The 20,406-nt window shown below is 44.6% G+C and overlaps 1 protein-coding gene across 1 annotated transcript; it reads right to left on the bottom strand.

Moving 5' to 3' along the window:
* Nucleotides 1-389: 389 nt before the first annotated feature.
* On the bottom strand, nucleotides 390-20,386 carry LOC132583341 (trans-1,2-dihydrobenzene-1,2-diol dehydrogenase-like). Its single transcript, XM_060255004.1, has 7 exons — nucleotides 20,244-20,386; nucleotides 12,086-12,197; nucleotides 10,475-10,638; nucleotides 4,440-4,692; nucleotides 2,962-3,086; nucleotides 1,410-1,560; nucleotides 390-556 (listed from the first exon to the last, which is right to left on the bottom strand). Exons 1-7 carry the CDS (start codon nucleotides 20,331-20,333, stop codon nucleotides 390-392), a joined length of 1,062 nt encoding a protein of 353 aa, XP_060110987.1. The 5' UTR covers nucleotides 20,334-20,386.
* Between the last annotated feature and the right edge of the window lie 20 nt (nucleotides 20,387-20,406).

Genomic DNA, 20,406 nt, shown 5'->3' with positions numbered 1-20,406 from the left:
GCTGTGAAAACGTCACCCTAAAGTTGAAAACGATTGGTGCTTGCACAGGGGACTACCTTTACCTTTTTAGGCTAAAACTCACTGTCTGGTTTAAATTAAAGCTGAAAGTGAGTTTGAGAGGAGTAAAATCTTTGTCTGTGATGCTTGTTCCTGAGGTTGGCAGAGAAGTCTTCCACTCTGATTCTCTTGGAGCATTGAGCAGAAAGCCATATGGCATGAGAGTGAACATTGAGGACTAGATGTTTCCCCTCCTTGTTCAAAAGACTGTATCAAAAAGGCTGATGCAGGAAGTTTGTGTCCTGTTTATTTTCAGAGGTTTTCCATTTTATCTTCCCCCTCCCCTTTTTAAACCATATGGTGAAGTCACTGATGATAGGTGGAGTAATTTTTCATAGATTTTTTTTTTGACCAAAAAAAGTTGATTTGGCGTTTTTACTTTGGTCCTTGGTAGTGTCCTCTCCTTCGTAGAGCACTCCGATCTGCCTCCGTATCTCATCCAGGATTGTGGCTATGACTTCACTCTCACACAAGGGCATGACAGGACTTTCCTTTATACCTGCATAAGGAAGAACTTGGATGAGTAATGCCATAAAGGACAAAGCGGGTAGATAGGAAGTAAGGGATGGGGGATTCTGAACTCTTCTCCCACACTCTGATCTTAAATATAGATGCTTCTCTCCACTCCTTTATAAGTGAATAGGGCAGATGCTTCAGCAGCAGCCATGAAAACTATTGCTGGTCCTTCAGCTTTGGGCTAATTCCAAAAAAGAAGGGCTACTTTAGCAACTAGTTGCCAGCCATTGGTGTCATTTTCAAAGCCTCCTAAGCTAGAAAGACAGAAGGCAAAAGAAGAAGGGGATGCCAAAAGATGAGAAGGCTGGACAGTGTTACTGATGTAACAAACACGAATTTGGGCAGACTTCGGAGGATGGTGGAGGACAAGAGTGTCTGGCATGGCTTTGCCCATGGGGTCGCAAAGAGTCGGACTCAACTGTGCAACTGAACAACAAAAAAGCTAGAGGCAGTCACCATATCTGGCAGCAATGACTCAGTCATTCCGCCAACTGTATGTCTCATAAAGAGTTTCTTAGTTTCTTTACTAGCAGTGAGTTTTTGTGGATAATCCCAAATTCTAATCCCACCTGTCTTCTGAGGAGCTCTTCAGCCCTATCCTATCCTCACCAATGAATGACCTTGTGAAGTAAGTTGGGCTGAGATAAGTAGATGTGTGAGTCACCCTGGGAACTTTGTGGCAAAATGTGTGTGTGTGGCGGGGGGGGGGGGGGACTGAACTAGAAATTCCCAGATCTTGGTCTGATGCTAACTATTTCACTACACTGCCTTTGGTGTACGTTTGCTGTTTTGCCCACTCAGTTCTGTGAAAGAAACCACAACTGCTAGGTAGTTACCCTTCAACAGGCACTGACGGACGTGCTCTGCTTCATATCGCAACCCAATGTCATTTTCAAAGAAGAGCGGTTCTGGCGAGGGGGGAAGAGGCCACTCCCAGCGGTTGCCTTTCAGGTACATGATTGTGGGACAATTCATGTGCGAGGGGATCTAGAGAGAGAGAGAGACCAACAGATTGCTGTTTCAAGGGCCAGAGGATACAATACGCTTTGGAGTCTGTGTTACAGGAATCTGAAGCGTGCCTGAAAGATATAGTGGGATTTGGGTTTCGAAGAAGATATGGATTTATATCCTACCATATAATCTAAATCTCAGTCTCAGAGCAGTCACAATCTCCTTCACCTCCCCGCTCCCCAAAAGACAGCCTGTGAGGTAGGTGAGACTAAGAGAGCTCTTACAGCAGCTGCCCTTTCAAGGACAACTCCTAAGAAAGCTATGGCTGATCCAAGGCCATTGCAGCAGATGCAAGTGGAGGAGTGGGGAATCAAACCCAGCTTTCCCAGATAAGAGTCCGCGCACTTAACCATTACACCAAACTGGCTCTCAGTTTGATAGCAATTGCACACTTGATCCAAAACAAAAAATGGATAGAGGTGGTTTCCATCACAGTTCTCAGGACTGCATTCTATGCGCATTTAGTACATTTGCCTAATTCTGCCATTTTAATTTTTTTTTAATTTTGCTTTTCTGCCTACTTTTAAATATTATTTGGGTAGTAATGGGAAGGGATTAACAGGTTTGCGTGGCAGTGAAGGTCAAAACCAGCACTTTGAATAACCTGGCAGTCTGTGTATAGCTTCCAAAAGTCAAAGTACATCCTCTGATTTAGGACAGCCATTAATTTTGCTGCTGCATTAAGAGATGCTTCAGAACAAGCATTGAATGTACCCGTATAAAACACACTGTAGTAATTTAACACAGATGTGATCAGAGGGGATAACTCAAAAGATCATGTCCAGAGCCCTGTTCAAAAGTTAACAGTGAATGCACATATGATTCATGTACACTTGATTTTTTGTATGTTTTGATTTTTTTGTATACGTGTTCAACACATGCACAGCTCAGTGTGCAGTTTAAAGCCCACATTTAACCAGGTACTGCTTCCCAGTTTCAATGGTAAAATGAACACATGCTGGCTCTTTCTGACAGCTGTACACAGGATAGACCTGTGTTCACTTGTACAAGGCTAAGTCCTTCAGTCAAAGTTTGCTGAAGGTTTTGCTGCACAAAAAGACGAGTTTCCATTCTGTGAAATGCTGGAGGGTCTGTCAACAACAATCCTACAATGTAGGCCAGGGTTTGCTCAGCTAAAAAACCCAGTGAGTTCATGGGAGAGAAAAGGATTGGACCAGGAACTTTCAGAGACACAGCCCAGGAGCTTAGTTATTATGCTGCCTCACCTCATCAAGCTCATCAATCATGTTCTTTGTTTTCCCTAAGATCCTGCCCTGAAGTATAATTCTGTAAGTGCTCACCTTCCTCCCCTGCTTCTAATTACCACCTATATGCCATTTCTAAATCCTTTATATCCCCCACCACTTAACCAGGTACCTGGATGACTCCTTTAGTCCCCCCAATTAATGCCTCTCCTGGTAGTCTGATCATCATGGTGACGGTAAGAACAGCCTGCCGGTTCCCTGAGTAGTTGAGGATGATGGAAGCTGTTTCATCCACACCTAGGAAACAGAAGAAGAGCAATGGATGCCTAATAGTTTCTTCTGAAAGCATGGCAACCCTCATTTCTCCCTTACCCCAATTTCCTCTCCCGAAATCTTCAGTTACTCCAGTGTGCATCAGGTCCCTGCTAAATTAGATTAGATCAAAACTCAGGATGGTGAAAACATGAATCCCTTGTCAAGCACATGTGCTTGCATAAGTGCACGTGTGCAAACATGAATACAACATGCAACCTGCTGATGCCATTCCTGCAGTGGCTGACTTGTTGATATACTGCATGTGCAGAATAATTAACATTTTTAAAAAATGTTTTTACTAAAAACAGACATTTCCTTGGCATTGAAATCTGTCAAGGATGAGTTTGTGGGAAATGGATGGATACGATGGGCAAAGCAGACCCTTTGTTGATGTGTGCTACTGTGGTGGTAAGGAGGCTCTTGTGAGAGAGGTGGTTGCTGGAGATCTGGAATTAGAACAGGTCTCCAGACTACAGAGGTCACTTCCCCCAGAGAAAATGGCTGCTTTGGAAGGTGGACTATATGGCATACCCTGCTGAGATCCCTCTCCAAACCCTCCCCTCTCCCCAGGCTCCACCTCCAAAATCTCCCAACCCAGAGCTGGCCTCAATGTTCATGTGTAACTGTTATCTCTCTAGTTCATTTTTATACTGCTGTACCTATGAGCAGCTCAGAGTGGTGCATCTGGTTCTCCTCCGCCCATATAGCCTCACAAACCCCTCAGTTTCTATTTCCTTTAGAACATACTGAATATGAACTAAAACACTGTTGGAACTAAAATTACTGAAGTCTGCTTCCCTTCATTGGAAATAATAGAGGATGAGGCAACTTCTTTTGGGACTCATAGAATTGGTCCCCGCTCCAATCTTTTTGAAACTGGATTTTTTGTTTTTTAAGGAGAGGCACTGGATGCTATGCTGAAAATCTGGTGCCTCCACCTCAAAAAACATGCCCCCGAGATACCCACAGATCAATTCTCCATTATACCCTACGGGAATTGGTCTCCACAGAGCATAATGGAGTGCCCAGCAGACATTCCTCCCCCCCCCTGCTTTCTGACAACCCTGAAGTGTGGGGAGGGTCTCCAAACTAGGGGATCCCCTTCCCCCAACTGGGGATTGGCAACCCTGTGAGCTAATTAGTAGCCAGGGGTGGAAGATCCTCTACCCCTGGTGGGAGGCTGGCAACCCTACCCTGTCACAGCTGCAGAGTGAGGCTTTGAACCAAGATCCTCTTCTTGCACTCTGCTATCCCACATCAGCCCTGATATGCTGGAGGATAGGCATTCTGTTCCCTTGCCACTGCGACCCCCATTTCACCAGCCTCCCACTTCACCTGTGCCATGAAGCAGTCCTGAGGCGACGATGGATTGTGGCCTTTCAGGCCCAAAGATCATAGAAGCAAATTGGACGCAGTAGCACCCCAAGTCCAAGATGACGCCTCCTCCCAGTTTTTTATTCACCAGTCTCTCGACATCTTCCATTGGAAATCCCAGATGTGCTTGGATCACTTTCACATCCCCGAGAGCCTTCTGGGCCAGCAGAGCCCGGATCTGCTCTGATACAGGAAAGAATCTTGTCCAGAAACCCTAGAAGAGACAAAGGATATTAAGAAGAGGCCTGGATCACCTAGGCAAGCCTGATTTTGTCAGATCTTGGAAGCTAAGCAGGGTTGATGCTAGCAAGAACTAGGATGGGAGATCTTGAAATACCAGAAGTCAGGAGGTGGGGGCAGGATTTATTCAGCCACCTCCCTTAATAACCTCCAGCGCCCCAGTAGGGGTCAGTCACCAGAGGTCACCATGACTTCCAAGTATGCATACACAGATATGTGCATAAAAATGCAAAAATACTGAATAAGAGGAGGAGTAGTTTGTTTTTATACCCTTAAAGAGCCTCAAAGTGGCTTATAATGACCTGTAAAACTCACAAAAAGGAGGAAATGCCCAATCGGGGAACCTTTGATTGGTTACGTAACCCAAAAGGTTAAGGGGAAATGGAGCAAGATGGTAAAGCATCTACATAAACACATGAATTCACTGAATTGTAAGAATGTTCATGTACATGTAAAAAAGTCTGATATATACCCTCCCCTCGAAATACAGCATTCAGGTGTCCTATACAAAGATGACACAAGAAACAGCAAAGGTCAACATCAATATATCAGATATAAATATAGCACCTAAATCTGTAGATGTATGCAGAAATGTGCACCAGAAAAGAGCCAAACTTGCAAAATGTATTACAAGAGCCAAACCTATTTTGGCAGTTAGCTTTCCTCAGTGTCACATATCATCAATACCAGGTCAATATTGCCATGTACCCACACTAAATATGCAGGTAAAATCTTTTATATAAATATTTCTGATCAGATAAAGTTAATATGATTCACTGATTACATGCTCATAATACATACCTCACAATGGACATCAATGTGTCATCTTGGTAATCTGATCATTAAATTACAAAGCCAGCACTTGTGCATTAGCATACCAGCATTTCTCTGCCTTATTAACCTGCCCATCTGTCCTGCTCTGGTCAGCCCTTCTCTTAAGAAGTGTTCACCAAAAGAATTGGGTGAACCTTGGGGGTGCAAGACAAAGAAGCGCGATTGGCCAGGAGAAATGGCAGGATAATTCCCTGAATCACTCATTAGATTCTCACTTGGCTCCTTGGCTAACTTCGACATAACTCCTCTGACATAACTTTGCATGGCAGAGCAGGAAATGTATGATTTATAATATGTATGTATGATTTATAATATGCATTGTTTTCATTGTTGAAGTTTTTATGTTGTGAGCCACCCTGAGCCTGCTTCGGCGGGGAGAGCGGGATATAAATTGAATTATTATTATTATCATGGTTGAATTTTAATTATGAAACACAGCAGGCAACTAGTTTGGCCATGGGCAATCTGGCATGAAGAACAAATGCAGAGAGACTCTTCCAGTCATTGTAAATAATAAATAATAAATAAATTTTATTTTTATATCCCGCCCTCCCCCACCAAAAGGCGGGCTCAGGGCGGCTCACAGACATGACTACGTCATGATTCAATTAAAAGCAGATAAACATTATAAATACAATACAATTACATATATAGATTAAAATACATAAAAATAGGTGCTATAATTTCTGGTGTCACAATTACATATTGTCTGCTCTGTGGCTCTTATCCTAAGCATTTCAATCCAATAAAGGGGCCATATTGTATATAACGCCATGTTGTTTCGCTTTACTGTTACTGAACAGATGGACCTCTATTGACCTGAGTTTCTAACTTAAGGTGATTATGCCAAAAGGTATCCTAACCTCTTCTTTCTGTTTTCCTGGTTTGAAAAAAATCCTGCTTTGCAAGCCCCTCTCCTCCCTGACCCAAAGCCTTTCCTTGTCCCCTGATTAGAGAAATACCTAGGATCCAGGAGTGCTTCCACTTCCTCCCCAACCACATTTACTTTGATTTTACTAAATCTTCTCCCACCTACCTCACTCTTGCCCCAGAAAAATCAAATATTTGTTTCTATCAATCCTCAGTCTCTATAACAAGACCTTCCCCTCCTGTAGACAGCTTAGAACAGTGTCCTCTGTGTCTCTAGTCCTCTTACTGTGCAGTCCTGCTCCATTTTGTTTCCCTTTGGATAATTGCCTGAATCACTGATCAGATTCTCACTTGGCTGCTTAGCTAAGCAGTCCTTCCTGGAACTTTGAACCTTTAAGCCTGTGGAGATCTGGGATCCACTTGGATCATCAGATACCTAAATGCTCCTGCAGACAAGGATAATATCTCCCTTTGCTCCCCTCCTCACTCTTGTTTTTCCTTTTTCACTCTTCTGGTCTTCATTCTCTGACATATGTACTGTAAGTAAGTAACAGTTTGGATCTAGCCAGCTTTTTTTTCTCAATCTCACCCAATCCCCAATTAGGGAGTTTTTGCTATGGGCATTTATAGGAGTCCAGCTCATATTTATGAAATAAAAGGTAGTCCCCTGTGCAAGCACCAGTCGTTTTCGACTCTGAGGTGATGTTGCTTTCACAGCATTTTCACGGCAGACTTGTTATGGGGTGGTTTGCCATTGCCTTCCCCAGTCATCTACACTTTCCCCCCAGCAAGCTGGGTACTCATTTTACCGACCTCGGAAGGATGGAAGGCTGAGTCAACCTGAAGCTGGCTACCTGAACCAGCTTCTGCTGGGATCGAACTCAGGTCGTGAGCAGAGGGCTCTGACTGCAGTACTGCAGCTTTACCACTCTGCGCCACGGGGCTCTTATTTATGTGATAGGGCGCTCCAAATATGCCATAAAGAGCCACAAAAGAGCAGCATTGTTTAACAGAGTACTGAACCCTGGAAAACCAAGGATCAAATCTCCACACTGCCACAGAAATTCTCTGGGTGAGCTTTAACCTGTGACTCATTCAGGTCAATTTACCTCACTGGGTTGTTGTTGTGAGTGAGGATAAAATTCAGATGGGGAGACCAATATTGTAAGCTGTTTTGGGTTCCCATTGGGGAGGGAAGGGGTATAAGACTCAAATAAATAAATACAAATGATTGGTCAGTCGCTATCCAGTATCATTGGAGGATAGCTGATAGTCTGAGAAATGTCAGTTGATGGTTGGCTGAAGGGGTCTGGCCAGAGAACAGAATATCAGATGTGCTGGTTATGGAGAGCTATCCTAGGCAGATCTACTCAGAAGTATGTTAGACTAGGATAGCTCTCTTAGAGTCCATAATCAGCACATCTGATATTCTGTTCTGTCTGGCCAGACCCCTTCAGTCAACCATCAACTGACATTTCTCAGAAGGCTTCAGAACAAACAAGTTCAGCTCTCTGAGGACTACTTTGAGGTGAAAACTAGAATAACAGGAAATTGGCTTTTTGAACTTAATTAGGGGAGTGAACAAGCACTGGGATAGCCATCTAATCACAGAAACTTCAAGGGAACCAACAAGAAGATGAGCCTGTATTACAGATACTTAGAAAGCAACCATATTATCTTATACTTCCTCATGATTTTTTAAAAGATGTAATTCTGTATATTGATTTGCATATTTTTAATTTAGAGAACGTAGCATGGTATAGCCTGATCTTGCCAGATCTTGGAAGCTAAGTAGGGTCAGTACTTGGAAGGGAGACTAGGACACCAACAATGGAAACGGAAGAACAACTAAGCCCCATTTAACAGAACCTAGTAGGATTCTGAGCAGATCTGCTCAGTGTGGCACTCTAAGCACCAAGCCAAAGAAACTTCCCCTGGGAGGAAGATTCGTCAGAGGAAGGCAATGGCAAACCATTTCTGCTTCTCGCTTGCCTTGGAAGCATAGTTATTACATATTAGTTCCAGACATGTCATCATTACTCAATATAGGACCAAGTTGGGATTGTTTTCTCAATCTGAATTGAGGCTATATTGGGGCCGGTAATTGTTTTTAAATAATTTTGTAATAAATATAGAGGGGGTTGTATATTTTATAAATATAGGCATTTTGGTGGTGGTGGGGGGGCGTTTTGTGCAAGTCACATTGACCTCCGATGACTGACCCTTACTGGGGGCCTGGAGGATATTCAGAGAGGCGGCTGAATAAACCCTTGCCCCTGTCCTTCTGACTGCTGGTATTTCAAGGAGGTCTCCCATCCAAGCACTTGCCAGAGTCGACCCCACTTAGCTTCTGAGATCTGACAAGATTGGGCTTGTCTGGGCTATCCAGGTCAGGCCTATATTTGATATATCTTTATGTCCCATATTCAGTTATTTCAATTTGGATTTATTTAACCTTCTAGATTCTTAATCCACTCCCAAGATCTCCAGGTGTTTCCTAACCCACAGCTGGCAGCCCTAAACCTGGGGAAGGGAGGAACCTCAGCTGGTATAAAGCCATAGACTCTATCCTCCAAAGCAGCTGTTTTCTCCAGGAAAACTGATATCTGCAGTCTGGAGATCAGTTGTAATTCCAGAAGAGCTTTAGGCCTCACCTGAAGCTTCTGCACTCAGCTTTCTGACTCTTGAAAACCAGTTTCCTCAGCTGGAGATGAAGTGGCAAGAGGAGAAAACCAGCAGCCAGCTATGTGATCCCCACAAGGCTTACAAGTACGGTGCAAAGACCACAACCTCCCCATTATTGCCCCTTAGCAACTGATATTTAAAGGAACTCTGCCTGTGACCATGAAGGTTTCATTTAACCATCATGCCTAAGAGCTACTGCTGGATCTTTGCTCCATGAATTTTTGTTTAATTTTCTGAAGCCACCGAAATTCATGGTCGTCCCTACCTCTTATAGCTTTGAGTTCTATAAGCTCTCTGATGGAACATTTTCTTTTAGATCTATTGCTCTTTATCTTCCTTGGAGGCCTCCTCTATTCATGGCAACACTGGAGCGCTGCCAGAAGTAGAAAACTATGTTCCTACACTGCCTAGAACAGCTCATTACATCAACTATCCACAAAAACAAAAACAATGGTTGCTGCAGTCCATATAGTTCAGCTCCCATCTTGTCTCTTCTGACTGGCAACTCATCCAAGGTCCTAGGCAAATAAAGGTGTCTCCAACCAGCTATTGTTTAACCAAAGAGTTTCTTCAGTTGGTGTACACACACTATCATTGAACCGCAGCCTCATCATTTATAAAGCTTCACAATGTATAGAAAGCTGGCTTATAGCAAGCTAGACCAGTTGGGTTCCATTTGAGCCAGTACTGGCTGCTTGGATTGGCAGCAGTTTCCTAGACTTTCCTGAAACCTGACTGCCAGTGGAGAATTGAGGATACGGTTGCCAGATCCAAGTTGTGAAACTCCTGGAGGTTTGGGGATGCAGCCTGGGGAAGACAGGGACCTCAGTGGAGTACAATGCTTTAGAGTCCACCCTCCAAAGCATCCATTTTCTCCAGGAGAACTGATCTCTGTAGTCTGGAGACAAGCTGTAATTCCAGGGGATCCCTGGAGGCTGGCATCTTTCAACCAGTTACCTGAGAGGCCTTACCTGGAGATTAAACCTGGGATGCTCTTTGTGCAAGGCTAGGTGTCCTGCCACTTAGCCATAGCATACTGTAGATGCAGGGGACTGGGGGAAATAAGGCTTGCAATAAATGTATTTCTCCTTTGGCACAGTTAAAGGTCCTGGAGTGCTTTACGGCAGAGCAGGAATATCCATTTTATTTTATTTTTAAATGAAAATATTTTAGCTATTATTTAGCCATGAGGAAAGGTGGGATATGAATGTTTTAATAAATCAATATAGGGCTTTTAGGATAGCTGATGGAATGTGTTAAAGTACAAACCAAAGAGCAGTTAAGGCCCTTAATCCAGCACAGCTTGACAAAAGAATTTTTCTCTCTATTGAGTCACCCTGCCCTGCCTTTGCAGTAGCATTTCTTACCTCCATGAGGAAGACATTGCATTCCCGGGCAACTCGTATCATATCCCGGACTTCAGCAGCATTCATAGCTAGGGGCTTTTCGCACAAGACATTCTTATGTGCCCGGAGGTAGAGGATGGTAAGCCGGTGATGCTGGGGGTGAACCGACCCCACATACACTATATCTGGAATTAGAAAACCCTTAGAGGTGGTGAGCAGAAAACAGGGAGACGATCCATGCTTAATTTGAAAATATTAGCTCAACCACAGGATCTGAAGAAGATTTGGTTTTTTATACCCTGCTTTTCTCTACCTTTGAAGGAGTCTCCAAGCAGCTTACAATCACCTTTTCCTTTCTCTCCCCACAACAATCACATTTCCCTTCCTCTCCCCACAACTGGCACCATGGGAGGGTGGGTGGGGCTGATAGATTTCTGAGAGAACTATGACTGGCCCAAGCTCTCCCAGCAGGCTTCATGTGGAAGAAGAGTGGAGAATCAAACCCAGTTCTCCAGATTAAAGTCTTAATCACTGCTAACAACTACACCATGATGATGATATTGGATTTATATCCTGCCCACTACTCTGAATCTCAGAGTGACTCACAATCTCCTTTACCTTCCTCTCCCACAACAGACACCCTGTGAGGTGGGTGGGGCTGAGAGGGCTCTCACAGAAGCTGCCCTTTCAAGGACAACCTGAGCCACTTGTGGGAAGGGCGGGATATAAATTCTAAATAAATAAATAAATAAACAAACCTCTGCCAGAGCTATGGCTGACCCAAGGCCATTCCAGAAGGTGCAAGTGGAGGAGTGGGGAATCAAACCCGGTTCTCCCAGATAAGAGTCCGTACACTTAACCACTGCACCATGTTGGCTTTCCTTTCAGTGTGAGAACATTTAGAAACCCTCTGCCTCACCACTGGATGTCCCTTTTCCTTTCAGGGTGTTATAGGGGTAGGAGGACCATCACTGGACTGTACCCCCATGAATGGAGATGCCTCCTTTTCTGACATAAGATCCCTTCCCGACACAAGAGACTTTTCTCCTAGAAAGGCTTGTGCCTCAAGAAGTGTCACTGTGAGAGAAACACATCCCCAGGATGCAACTCACTGTGTTTTTATTCAGCTCTAAAAAGTACAGAAGCATTCCCCATGTGTGGATCTGGCACTGCTACTGCTAGCCTAAGAAATCCATCCCTGCCAACCCAGGGACTTTGACTGAGCCCCGCAGACTGACTTACATGTCTCCTGGGTTAATACTTTTCCATCTGCAAAGTGCAAAATACTATCCCTATCTCCTTTCCCTCATTTTCCTTCCTGCCCTGATGTGCTTCCCAGTTTGGTATAGTGGTTAAGTGCACGGACTCTTATCTGGGAGAACCGGGTTTCATTCCGCACTCCTCCACTTGCACCTGCTGGAATGGCCTTGGGCCAGCCATAGTTCTGGCAGAGGTTAGTCCTTGAAAGGGCAGCTGCTGTGAGAGCCCTCTCAGCCCCACCCACCTCATAGGGTGTCTGTTGTGGGGCGAGAAGATATAGGAGATTGTAAGCCACTCAGAGTCTCTGATTCAGAGAGAAGGGTGGGGTATAAATCTGCAATTCTTCTTCTTCTTCCCAGATGCCATCCTCACCTACATTAGGATCCTGTGCCAGTTCTTCATAAGATCCATAGGCCCTCGGGATATCATGCTTCCTGGCATATTCTTGGGAGCGTGCAAGATCCCGGGAAGCAATGGCTACTGCCTGGGAAGAGAAAGAGGGGTAATGTAAAGGGAATAAATCACAGGCCTGTTTATTGATAAATTGTGGGTTCCTTGGAGGCTTTTAAACAGAGGCTAGATGGCTAACTGACAGCAATGCTGATCCTGAATTTAGGGGGAGGTGTTTGTGAGTTTCCTGCATTGTGCAGGGGGTAGGACTAGATGACTCCAGGGATCCCTTCCAACTCTATAATTCTATCAGGGGTCCCCAACAAGGTGCTCACCAACACCTTTCCAGGTACTCACCAAGTGTTTTATAAAGTAGGTGGGGTCAAGTGGGGTTATTGGCTGATGGAGATTTGATTGACTGTGCAGATTTAAACAAACAAACATTGCTTCAGCAGCAGCTGCCACCACAATCCAAGGGCCTTCAAGGAATGATTGCTGCAGGTTAGCTGTGGAAGCCATTTTGTGCCTGGCTCCACCTCTGATTTTGTAGCTGTGCCTTCCATGCTGTGACAGAATTCCAAAAGTGCCCACAGGCTCAAATAGGTTGGGGGCCCCAGCTTAAATCCCAAATTGGCTGGCTAATAGCAGTTCTGCAAGCAGAACAGCATTTCTGTCAGAGAAAGAGAGGAGCTGAGTTCTGCTGAATTTCTCTTCCTCTCCTCACCCCCGCTCCATTCCTTCTGGTCCCTAATCCATGGAAGGATAATTTTGAGGGGACACAGCAGTAGGGTTGCCAAGTCCAATTAAAGAAATATCTGGGGACTTTGGGGGTGGAGCCAGGAGACATTAGGGGTGGAGCCAAGATCAAGGCTGTGACAAGCATAACTGAACTCCAAAGGGAGTTCAATTCCTTCCTTCCATAGGAAATAATGAAGGATAGGGGCACCTTCTTTTGGGGCTCATAGAATTGGACCCCCTGGTCCAATCTTTTTGAAACTTGGGGGGTATTTTGGGGAGAGGCACTAGATGCTATTCTGAAAATTTGGTGCCTCTTCCCCAAAAGACAGCCCCCCCAGAGCCCCAGATACCCGCGGATCAATTCTCCATGATTTTCTATGGGAATAAATCTCCATAGGGAATAATAGAGTTCCCAGCAGACATTTCCATCCCCTCCCCCCCGCTTTCTGATGACCCTGAAGTGGGGGGGAGGGTCTCCAAACCGGGGGATCCCCTGCCCCCACCTGGGGGTTGGCAAGACTACACAGCAGGCTGCTTGGGGAGGGGGAGACAGAGATGTCTTCTTGTTCTATTTTGATATTTATTTATTTAGTAGGCTTATATTCTGCCTTTTCCCATAAACGGGCTCAAGGCGGATCACAACATATAATAATAACAATAAAAAACCTACATATCAAAGTTAAAACACCATATTAAAATTAACAGTAAAAACAATAAATAAAACGCACCACTGGCGGACAGGGCACAGCATATCAATAGCCAGTTATAGGCCCACCTTAAACGATGGTAATAACAATAAGATAGCACTGTAATAAAGCATGATGTCACCACCAAGCACTGTTTAGAATTCCAGCCTAATTCAAACTCTGGATTATACAACAGCCAGACTAAGCACATACTTAGGTCACCACCAGTAAAGCTGGGGTACCAGAGAGAGACAGAGATATTTTCTGAAATAATTTCAAAAAAACCTAGACAGATTTTTAAATTTCAGTAGACACGTAAATTCTGTGTCATTTCAAAAAATATTTTACGGTTGATTATTTGTTTGTTTGTCTACCTGTCTGTCTATGGGTGTATTGTCTCACAACACTATTCTGCTGCAACTCAAGCTCCTGGGTGGTATGCTGATGCAACTTTAAGAGGACTTGCAGTAAAGTTTAAGTTGGATACAGGGGCTGAAGCAAATGTTTTGCAGCTTAAAAAATGTAATAATTTGCTGGGCCAGAAAACATTAAGTGATACAACTTAATGAAACACAAATAAAGCCTTTAAGGACTTTTGTCCCTGAAGGTTGTACTTCAAAGAGAAAACTAGACTATTGTTTTACATAACAGACACATTAACTCTCCCGTTATTGGGTAGGGTAGCCTCTGTGACCTTGGATTTGGTTCACTGAACTGATGTTATACATCCAACTGACCATGTGTCACTGGAACAATTGTTTGCAATGTATTCTGATGGTTTTGAATGTCTTGGGGAACTTGAAGGTTTTTACTATACACATGTTGATTCATCAGTTCCCCCAGTTATTCATGGTTGTAGGAAAGTACTTTTGGCAGTATTGGATAGATTAAAGGAGACTTTTGTGTCAAACGGAAAGTGCAGGAATCATATCTAAAGTTGTGTAGCCTATGGATTGGGTAAATAGTTTAGTTATCACAGAAAAAACAGAATGAGAAGTTACGCATGTGTCTTGATCCATGCAACTTGAATAAAGCAATTAGTAGGCTGTATTATACTATTCCTAAATTGATTTGCTGGAATGTTTTTTTCCTATTGGAGATGAGAAGGATGGGTATTGGCAAATGCAACTGGGTTGAAGTTTCATCATGTTTGTGTACATTCAATTACACCCTGGGGAAGGTATTACATTATAGCTAATTCTGATGGTTCTGGAATATATTATTTGGGGTCCATGTGAAAGATTATGTAATTGAGCTATTAATCTTATCTCCAGTTAGTGTATGCACAAAATAACAATTAAGCCTTTCTACGAAGTTTTAAATCTCCATTAGGGTAAATTTGGTGGTTTAGATCCTCCTCCCGCTGTTTTAGATTCTTTGATTCAAAATTACCAACAAATCTGAACAAGAAGGCTTTTTCCTTAGGAATGTAGACAACCCTGATATGGTTTCAGTGCATTATTAAGAAATCCCAATTATGCCACTTACACTTAATTAAGTACATAGTCAATAAATACAGAGATCGGGTGCTAGGCTGGATCTAAGTTTGTCAGTTCTGGGCTGGGACATACCTGGAGATATGGGGGCTAGAGCCTGCAGAGGATAGGGTTGGGGGAGGGGAATGCCATACAGCCTACCTTCCAAAGCAGCCATTTTTTCCCGGGGGAATTGATGTGTGTCATCTGAAAACTAGTTGTAATTCTGGGAGTTCTCCAGCCACTTCCTGGAGGTTAGCACCCCTATTTGGATCCAACCTGCTCTTCTGGTGAGAAAGGGAGGAAGGGTTCCCCTTCAACCACCCCCCAAAAGCTATGCTGGAGGTAGGTCTGCCAGCTGTGTGCCTGTGAATCCTGGGATCCGGGGGTGGGGTTGGGGGGTTGAACCTGTAGAGGAAGAAGTTTCACAGACACTACGCTTTCTCTTCTGGGTGATTATCTAGAAGTGATGTCATACCCATATGATACCTAGGAGCTCCCCCAATCTTTATAAGACACAGAGGAAATTCTTTGAATTGTGGAGGAGTGTGATGTCATTACCTCCCTTTTTCTCCTACTGCATGATTGATCAAGTGTGGCACATTGAGGGTTGGAGCAGGAGTTTGGTCTCCACAGGTGGACACAGGGTAAGCCTAGCTGGGGAACATGGTACCTGTATGGCCAAAAGGCATAGGGACTGGCTATAGAGAGGAAGGGAACTGGGCAAAATGGACTGGGAAAGCTGCTAGAGCCAACCTTACTTTTTTCCTATGTATAAATTGTGTCCAAACAATACATAAGCCTGGGTCCAGAGAAATACAGACAGAGCAGTTTGCTGAAGATTCCATTTCCAGTTCCTCCCTTCCCGCTGCCAATCATCCTCACCATGCCCCATGGCATCTTGGAAGGCTCTAAACCAGGGGTGTCAAACTCATTTGTTATATGGGCTGGATCTGATATAAATGAGACCTTGTTGGGCCAGGTCACATATGTCATAAAATGTAATGCCATAAAATGTAACAGAGATATAAACTTTATAAAGCACTCAAACACAATTAAGGTTTTTTTAAAAACTTAAAACATTAGCACTCGGCCTTAAAAGTTCTTTCGTTGTAGGGAAATAAGAGAACTGGGCAAAGGAAGCTCTGGCTCTTTCCTTCCTTCCCTGGGGGAACAGGAGAGGGAGGAGCCTCAGCCAATAGAAGGAAGAGGCCTGGTTAGTAGCTCTGCTGTGTGATTGAGTCAGCCTGGCAAAGCAAGCTATTCCTCCCATCCCCTCCCTCCTCACCAACGGAGGAGCCTCAGCCAATGGAGAAAATAGAGGCTTTGCTCTATAGCTCCTATGTAATTGAACAAGCCTGGCAAAGCAAGCTGTGATGCAGAAGGAAGCAAGAGAGGGAGAGAAGGAAGCAGATGACAGCCAGTTAGTTGCTCAGGGGCCTGATAGGAGCCCTCCGGGGGCCTGATTCAGCCCCCAGGCCACACATTTGACACCCCTCCTCTAGACCTTCAAAGTGGGACACCGTGGGCTGCAGTGGGAATCCCTGCACTCTTCCATGGTTTTACCTTGAAAGGCAGCCCCTGCATGATTTTATGCCCCTACAGATCCTCAAGCCTTGAACAGATGAAGGTGAAGATAGAATCCATCTTTTCATCTCAAGCCAAAGAATTATGATGTGGCCATGTGAATTAAGGGGCTGGTGCATGAGGAAGTAACCCAGTTCTCTCAGGAATTACATTTATACCCTAATCAAGTCTCTTTTCTGTGACTCTCCAAGCTTCCTTGTACCTCAGCCATGATTAAAGACTGGGGTTTGCGGGACAAGAACCAAGCACTCCAGACTATGCAAGGATCTGCATTATGACTGAGACTTCTCCAGAATGCTAACTAATTGAACACTTAATCAGGCAGGATGGGTCATCCCTTGTTCCATCTACATGTTTTCCAGGCCAGACATTCATCACACAAATAGTGATATTCTTCTTTCCTACAGCTACCTGACCTGACTGGGTTCTCACACTAGTTAGCAGGTTCCCCATGAGACCTCCTAGAAACACCCACCGAAGAGGCAGGTAGAAAAGGCCTCCCACCATTTTGTAGTTGGTTTCCTTCTCCCAGAACTTGTTTACATGAGACAACAGGATCCATTCTACAGGACAGGCAAAGTATGACCTGGTTTCTCCCATTCTACCCACCACTGCCTCTTGATTTGTTCCCTAATCTTTTTCTGTCTGGCTCACTGCCCTCTACTCCCCACAGCCTCCCCACTCTTCTTCATTGGGTTAGGTGCCCCTTTTTCTCTTCAACACCCTCCCTCCCTCTCCCTCCTGTTCACATTTTTGCATCACTTTGGGGGCATGCCCTACAAGAAGAACTATTTTTTGGGTTAAAAGCACCACAAATGGACAGGAGGATCTTGCAAAATGAATATTGATTAGATTACCATCAATGGCTCCTGTATCTTATCCATGAACTGCCTAGCTGTGGTGCCTTCTTTGCCACATTTTACTTTTCTTTGCTTTTCTGTATCTCCATTTGGACAACAGAGGTAGTTTCTTTTTTAAGCATCTGCCTTTCGTCCCTTTATTTTCAACTAGAGAAGTATCAAGCTAAAGTCTGGAGTTGTGTACACGCAAACTTCAGGTGTTCCCAAGAAGCAACTAGGATTTAGGCTCTCTCTGTGTGATGGCATTCATAATGCTAAAAGAGCTAGAAATTCTGGCTGCCAGACGATCTTAGGATCTCCTATGCCATATGATAACTAATTGACAACTTATCTCCAGAGTTCTGATGAGATACTGCTATCCTGGACTATCCAGGTGATGGCAGTTATCATATTTCATGTGTAAAAACATCTAGGACTACATGGCAATGCCATTTATTTATTGTTTCATGTCCAAAGTATTTTGCCCCTGTCTTTTGACCATAGGTTGGTCCTACCACTCCCTTCCATTAAGTCTTCCACCAACAGACTTCCTTCAACAGAGAAAGGCTTTTCTGCATTAGAGGAAGTCTTCCTCCCTTGTAAGAAGACCTTTGCAGAAGACAATCCTTGGATCCATCTTAGCAAGAAAGAATGTGGTATACAATTCAGCCTCTGCAACAATTTCATTATAAATCCCCAAGCAATCAGCAAAGTGTTATAAAGCAGGAAGTAGGATAGGATAGCGTGGCCCAGTTGATTACATTAAGGCATGAAGCTGCCTCATCTTGTGTCAGATCCTTATATATCTTATAGCTTAATCAACAGCACTGAGACAATTACTACTCCAAATAAGAAGTCCAGGGCTTCACTTGCGTTAGATGAAAATAAACAGTAGAGTTGGTTGGTTTGCATACTGATGACATCTTATCCTGAATCCCTGGAAATCTTTCCCCATGGTTTTGTGTAGATGTCAAATGGAATAAAAGATAGGGTGGAACTCTTGCAGTAACCCATAGCCCCAATAACCCCACAAGATAAAGCAGAACCACATCTGGGAGCCAGGTCAACAAAGGAACTTAAACAAGAGGAGCACATGGCCTCCAGTTTCCAATGCAGAAAGCTTGACCATGATTAATGGTACGGGAAGTTGCAGAGTGGACAAGGAGAACCACTGAGTTTCCCTGGAGGACAGCCTAGGGAACCACGGTGAGTGCAACATCCTGAATGTCCAGAACCCTGTGATAGGTTGACCCACCTACCATATCTGGCCAGCTCTCAAGCATCCATACCAAGTCTGTCCCCATCATTCATGAGCACATCCTGGATGGCCTTTGTTTTCCCATGGACTGACCTGGCTGCAGAGCAGAACTTTTGTGGCTCCCTCTCTTGTGGCAGCCCTAAATACTCCCTCCAACCCTGTTCGTAGGGAGTTCCCTCTTCCCCTAGAGCAGGATTCAAGAGGGCATTTCAAGCTGCTGCAGGAAGAAGGAACTCTATGGCATTCTGCAGTTGGAAGTCCTTGTGCCTGCAGAAGTGCTGCACTGGATCCTACCTACTGGGGAAGCCTTTTCTCTCCCACACTAATTTGGCTCCCAAGCTCACAGCGCTAATCGATCACAACCAGCATTCCTTCTAAGCTGTTACTGTGTGCTAGCTCAGGTTTTTTTAGCCTCTGGCTCACACATTTTTGTCGCAGCTCAGAAAAAAATGACCCCAGATCAAACTAATTTATGCAGTAACTCACAATTTTAATGCCAGTAGCTCACAAATATTTGCCCACAAGACTCCACAACCCAAATACCAAAAGGAGAAAACTAAAACAAAGCAGCCAGCAGGGACAACAGCCCCCCACTCCCCACTAAAACATAGCTTCCCACCAGGCCAGTCCCTATCAAAATGGGGATCCCTGCCTCTCCCCCCAGGGCTTACCTTAGGGATGCCAGCCTCCAGGTGAGACCTGGGGATCCCTTGGAATTACAGCTCATCTCTGAACTACAGAGATCAGTGCCTGGAGAAAATGGATGTTTTGGAGGGTGGACTATATGGCATTGTATCCTACTAGGTCCCTGTCCTCCCCTGGCTCCATCCTCAAATCTCCAGGAATTTCCCAACCTGAATCTGGCAACCCTACCCCCCATCTCCCACCAGCCGCCATGGGGGGGACCCATCTGGAAACCCTATCTTTCACTCTAAGTTCTTCCAATGATTCTAATGTAATCAAAGCAATTGAAAAGCTAACAGAGATCTAAGGCAGAGAAGAGAGGAAGTGACCAGTAGAGGGCATTGTCCCAAGGGCTTGGTTCCCTTTGGTGTCATCCCTTTTGTAGGCATCCAGCACTTGTTGCAGACCCCCTGAAGTCTGCTGCTGAGCCCTCCTGCTGTGAGGGTCTGGGGGACTGGGTCTCACAATGACATAACAGCCCTAGCCCTTCCTAGCAAGGGAATCCTATGCACTGGGACTGGAGGGCAACAGCCCCTACAGGAACTCATGGCACAGTGATGGCCTCCAAGATGTTTAGATTAGTAGAATGGGTGATGCAGAATGAGCAGAATGGGCTTCATCTCCAAATATACTAGTCAACTTTAAAAAAAATTCTGGCAGGGCTTCTGAGTCTTCAATTGCTTCCGTTTCAGCATCTAGCAGGTGGAACCTTTTCTAGCATGGAGATTACAGCAAGGAGAAAAGCCTCTCCTGCCATAAGTCTGGGGATAGTGAGCTTTTAAGGCCACAGAAGAAAGCTGAGTGCTCCATTCATGAAGTGTGACCTCCCTGCCCACCTCTGCCCCCAACCCCATCCAGCCCCATGGATCTAACCTGGTGATCCTCAGGTGGCAAAGTCTTCAGTGCCACAAGGAAATCGTGGCTGATCTTCCCAGCAGAGCAGATTCCCCAGCGGATCGCCATGGAGGATTTAGACAACTTTGGGATGCACAGGAGAGGGAGAGAACAGATGCTGATGCCTGTTTTGCCAGAGTTG

This window comes from Heteronotia binoei, chromosome 15, assembly GCF_032191835.1.
Source record: "Heteronotia binoei isolate CCM8104 ecotype False Entrance Well chromosome 15, APGP_CSIRO_Hbin_v1, whole genome shotgun sequence".
In the NCBI taxonomy this organism is placed as follows: domain Eukaryota; kingdom Metazoa; phylum Chordata; class Lepidosauria; order Squamata; family Gekkonidae; genus Heteronotia; species Heteronotia binoei.
This window is presented reverse-complemented; position numbering and strand designations above follow the sequence as displayed.